Source organism: Lipotes vexillifer, unplaced genomic scaffold, assembly GCF_000442215.2.
Source record: "Lipotes vexillifer unplaced genomic scaffold, Lipotes_vexillifer_v1.1 scaffold629, whole genome shotgun sequence".
NCBI lineage: Eukaryota > Metazoa > Chordata > Mammalia > Artiodactyla > Lipotidae > Lipotes > Lipotes vexillifer.
Window position 1 is genome coordinate 194,146 of NW_006774188.1, and position 4,649 is coordinate 198,794.

Here is a 4,649-nt window from a genome sequence, read left to right on the forward strand (position 1 = left end):
CTCACTGTTGCGGCCTCTCCCATTGCGGAGCACAGGCTCCGGACGCTCAAGCTCAGCGGCCATGGCTCAGGGACCCAGCCGCTCCACGGCATGTGGGATCCTCCCGGACCGGGGCACGAACCCGCGTCCCCTGCATCGGCAGGCGGACTCTCAACCACTGCGCCACCAGGGAAGGCCTAAAATTACTTTTAACCTATTGTCCAGAACAACCAATACTAAAGATAAAAGCATATTTTTGCCAATGTTTTTCCAAGAAGTATGTGACTTTTATATAGAGCCAAGATCATTTTGAATCTAAAACTTAGTGCCTTTTTTACATTATAATATAAGCATTTGCCTAGTAACTGATTTTAGTGACCTTATGATAGTCTGATCTAGTAGCTGCATTTGACCATTCCCTGTTAACTCACATTTATTTTCAACCTGGTAATAGTTGTAGTAAATAGTGTCAAGATTATCACCTTTATACATTGACTTTTGAATTATTTCCTTAAGAAAGTTTTTCATAAAAACGACTGAGTCAAAGAATATAAACATTTTTAAAGCTCTGCAGACTGCCAAATTGCTTTTCAAAAAGGTTGTGACAGTTCATTCCGCCACCACCCCCTGAGGGTTTATTTTTACACTTTGTCATTATGGTAGATGCAAGGTAGTATTAATGTTAAATTCCCTGAACTACTGGGAAGGGAAAACATTTTTTACCTGTGTATTAGTCCTGTGTATTTTCTCTTTGAAATTGTCCACATCTTTTGCCTATTTTCTGCTGGGGCTTCAGTGGCCCCACTTGCTGACTTTTATGAGTTATTTCTACATTTGATCTACTCTTTGAATGTCCAGTGTTCTTCCAGCCCCACAAAGCAGATGTCTTAGGGCCAGGGTCTGATGACTAGCAAGATCTCAGATCCGTAGACACTCTCCACCTCAGTGGGCCTGCCGCAAGCCACACTGCTTCCTCTCCTGTGGCAGGTGGTGTTCACATTCAACCTGAAATCCTCGCCCAGCTCCGGGGAGCTGCTGTTCATGGAGCGCTACCAGGAGGTCATCCAGGAGCTGGTCCGAGTAGAGCACAAGATCGAAAACCAGAACTCGGACGGGGGTACTGGCACCATCCGAAGAACAGGCAGCGGCCGCTCAACTCTGCAGGCCATTGGCAGCGCTGCAGCCGCAGGTCCGGCTTCCCTGTTGCCAGGTGGTGAGGGAGCTGCGGGAGGAGGGTGTGGGGGAAAAACCACCCAAATCAGAGGCTCATCATGAAGGTGAGCAGAAACCTAGAGAAGGACGCTTGCCTTGAAGAACAGCAGTCCTGACACCTACAGAGTCATTTTCTAGCTGTGCCTAACCTCGCCGACCACGGTGGTCACTTACCTGCCCCTCGAGCTCCTCCATGAAGCTTGTCCCACGTGACTTACACTGAAGAGTGTGAATGCAGTTTCCACCATGTGTTTTGATAGCCATTAACCTTGGGATTTGGGGAGTTGATTATTTTCTTCCCATGTAGTCATTCAGGGATAAAGCACATTATTCTACTTTTCTAGCAAGAGAAGAAGTTGTATCTAACACCTGTGGCCTGGGATTCACAGATGTCAATTCCCACCCTTGGCTGCACTGCAGAAAGGGCTCGTCCTTTCCTTATTTCTTGAAAGTGGAATCTTGTCCCATATTTTTACATCTCTTGCTGGTCTAGGCTCTACATATCAAGTTACCATCACTTGTTGCTCCTTCTGTAAGCTCCCAGAGATTTTCTTTACATCCTTTTTGTTTTTAATATAAATGAGCTCTTCCAACAAGCACTATTTTCTACCTTGCTTTTTTAGTGATGTATCTTAGAGATCTTTTCTGATGAGCACACACGGATCTACCTCATTTCGTCCTACTTTTAGATCCCATTTGGATCTAAACGCCACCTTTTTGAGTTTCTCGTGGTCTTTCTTTCCATGCCATTGTTTTGATGCCGTAAGAGTGGGCTGTAATGATGGTCTTGATATGCATAGATGGTATACTGTGCAGAAGGACCTCAGACATTTTTTAAGTAACTACTTTTCAAAATAAAAGTGCTATGAGAGTCATTTTAACCTCTTGCCTTGTATCCCACTGCTGGGTGTCCAGGGATGGTATTTTACTCCATCTCTGATGTGACCGACAAGCTGCTCAGCACCTCGGGAGACCCCATCCCCACACTCCAGGAGGACTTCTGGATAAGCAGTAGCCCACTGGAGCCCACTGCCCCCCTGAGAGAGGTTCTGGAAGACCTCAGCCCCCCCGCCATGGCTGCATTTGACCTGGCTTGCTCTCAGTGCCAGCTCTGGAAAACCGGCAAGCAGCTCTTGGAAACTGCTGAACGGCGCCTGAACAGCAGCCTTGAGAGTCGGGGTGAGTGTGCTGCTTTTGCTTGATCCCTTAATTCTCAAATGAGGAGATGGGGTTCTGAGATGCTTAATAATCGTGCAAGAAGAAAGTTATCGGGGAAGGAGGGATGGGGAGAAAGGATTATTAGTTCATTTCCTCATGTCCGGTCTGGCAACTTAAATATAGTTTACTGAGTCTCGCCTTCTTAACAGATATAGCAAATTCCAGTCATTTGGGGAAATTCTCTTCTGGTTTATAGATAAATTCAAGGAAGAAATATACATTCAAAAATGGTACCAATGGAATTTGTGCCCTTAAACTGCATACCTCCTCCAGAGTGAATCCCACTTAACCTAAAACCTGAGTCTCAAGCTTGTAAACCAGGTATAAGGGAAAATTTAGTGGACCAGAGTTGGAGGGAGGATTGTACCTTGAGGTTAATAATATCCCAGAATGTGTATATGGAATTCTTGGAGGAATGAAGGTAGAGGAATGTGAAGAAAGAATTAGGCAAAGTTCCACTCCCCACCCATCCTTGATACACACACCCAGCATTGGAAGGACTGACCAGGGAGAGAGAAAGTAACATGTTCTCTCTGAGTAATATGGAGGGAGGAATGGTGAATAGATATGATATGAATAGCCTCCCTTAGGTTCAGTGATTCGATGGGTGAACTCACAGGACTCAGCACATAGTCCTACTCATGGCTACGAATTATTTCATCAAAAGGACACAAAGCAAAATTAGCAAAGGGGAAGGGTTCATGGGGTAAAGTCTGGAGGAAATCAGACACAAGCTTCCAAGAGTCCTCTCCCACTGGAGTCACACGGGATGTGCTTAACTCCTCCAGCAATGAGTTGTGACAACAAACAAGTGTGAAGTGTTGTCTACTGGAAGCTCATTAGTGAGCCAGTGCCCAAGGTTTTTATTGGGAGCTGGTGGCAGAGGGACCCTCTGCCCAGCATGTACCAAAATTCCAGGCTCTCAGGAGGAAGGCAGGTGTTCAGCATAAACCACATTGTACAAACAGTTTAGGCACAATCAGTCGCTCTCATCATTTAGAGAAAGTTTTATATCAGTGTAGGAAACCGTTTACCAGTCAAGTTCACAGACACCAACCAGGGACCAACCTTGCAAGCAGCCCTTTCCAAGGATAGCAGTCTCAGGCCTGCTGTGATAACTCTATTCTGCACACCCTTCCAAATCACTTCTGAGCTGTTGATTTAAAAGTCCTTTAACATTGACCTAGTCCTTCTAGGAAAGTATGCCGTGGCATACACAATGCTGTTTTTATCGAACAATTTCCCTCTCCCTCATCTAGTACTTATATTCTAAAATGAATGGAGATATTATCCAAGCTACTAATAATATTCAAGCTGACTGGTTTCATGCCAATTAATCAGGAATTAACTTAGTACCTACTGTATTTCCAGATTATCCCAAGTACATGGGAGTACAGGAGAGGTATAAGGAATAATCTCTGTCCGTAAAGTTATTTATAGTCTAGTCAGGGTGTCAAGATACAGATAAGATCCCAGCTCAAGTTCTCGGCTGAAGGACGTACCAAGGCAAATGCACAAGAAGTGCCTGATCGGCTTGGGACAGCTGGCTAGGAATGCCAGAGCTTCTGGGTCTGCTGCTGTGGACAGCTGAGGCATCTTGCCAGAGGTAGCCCTGGAACAGTGGGCATGGAATAAGCCCGGTATGCTGGTTGTCATGAAAAATGGCACAGCGTATGTTTCTTCCTCAATATTGGAGAAGATAAAACTTCACAAGTAAATACAGGACAGAGTGTCAATCTCTGAAAGTACCTTATTTTTTTCTGCATTCCTTCTCGATTCATCCTGTTTCCAGGTCGCCGGCTAGACCACGTATTCCTCAGTGCTGATGGCATTCGAGGTTTTCCAAGCGTTCTTCAGCAGATCAGTAAGATTCTCAATTACCCACTTCTGTCAGCCGGACAAATCAAATCAGGTGAGCTGCTTTACTACCCCTTTTTAACCTCCCGGCCTCGGAACATGAGGTCAGCATCAGACCTCACTTTTTCTTTCTCATTTGCTCTCCGTAGAGAGTGTAGAGGAAAAGGGGGGAGGTCCCCCACGGTGCAGCATTGCTGAGCTGCTTCAGATGTGTTGGCCCAGCCTCACCGAGGACTGTGTCGCTAGCCACGCTACCCTCTCCCAGCAGCTGGAGCAGATCCTTCAGTCACTGAGAGAAGCACTACAGCTGCCAGGTACAGGCCCGACTGCATGGGAGCAGATGAGGTTGAAATGGGGAGAGGACACAGTGGAACGGGAAAGAG

General features: G+C 45.9%; 1 protein-coding gene across 1 annotated transcript in view; it reads left to right on the forward strand.

The window, feature by feature from the left end:
• The window catches only part of ZFYVE26 (zinc finger FYVE-type containing 26), a 60,808-nt gene that overhangs the window by 20,343 nt on the left and 35,816 nt on the right, over nt 1-4,649 (forward strand). The window contains exons 14-17 of the mRNA XM_007449003.1: nt 967-1,168; nt 2,107-2,370; nt 4,202-4,321; nt 4,416-4,580. Coding sequence (XP_007449065.1) covers nt 967-1,168; nt 2,107-2,370; nt 4,202-4,321; nt 4,416-4,580 — 751 coding nt within the window. The remainder of the gene's footprint in view (nt 1-966; nt 1,169-2,106; nt 2,371-4,201; nt 4,322-4,415; nt 4,581-4,649) is intronic.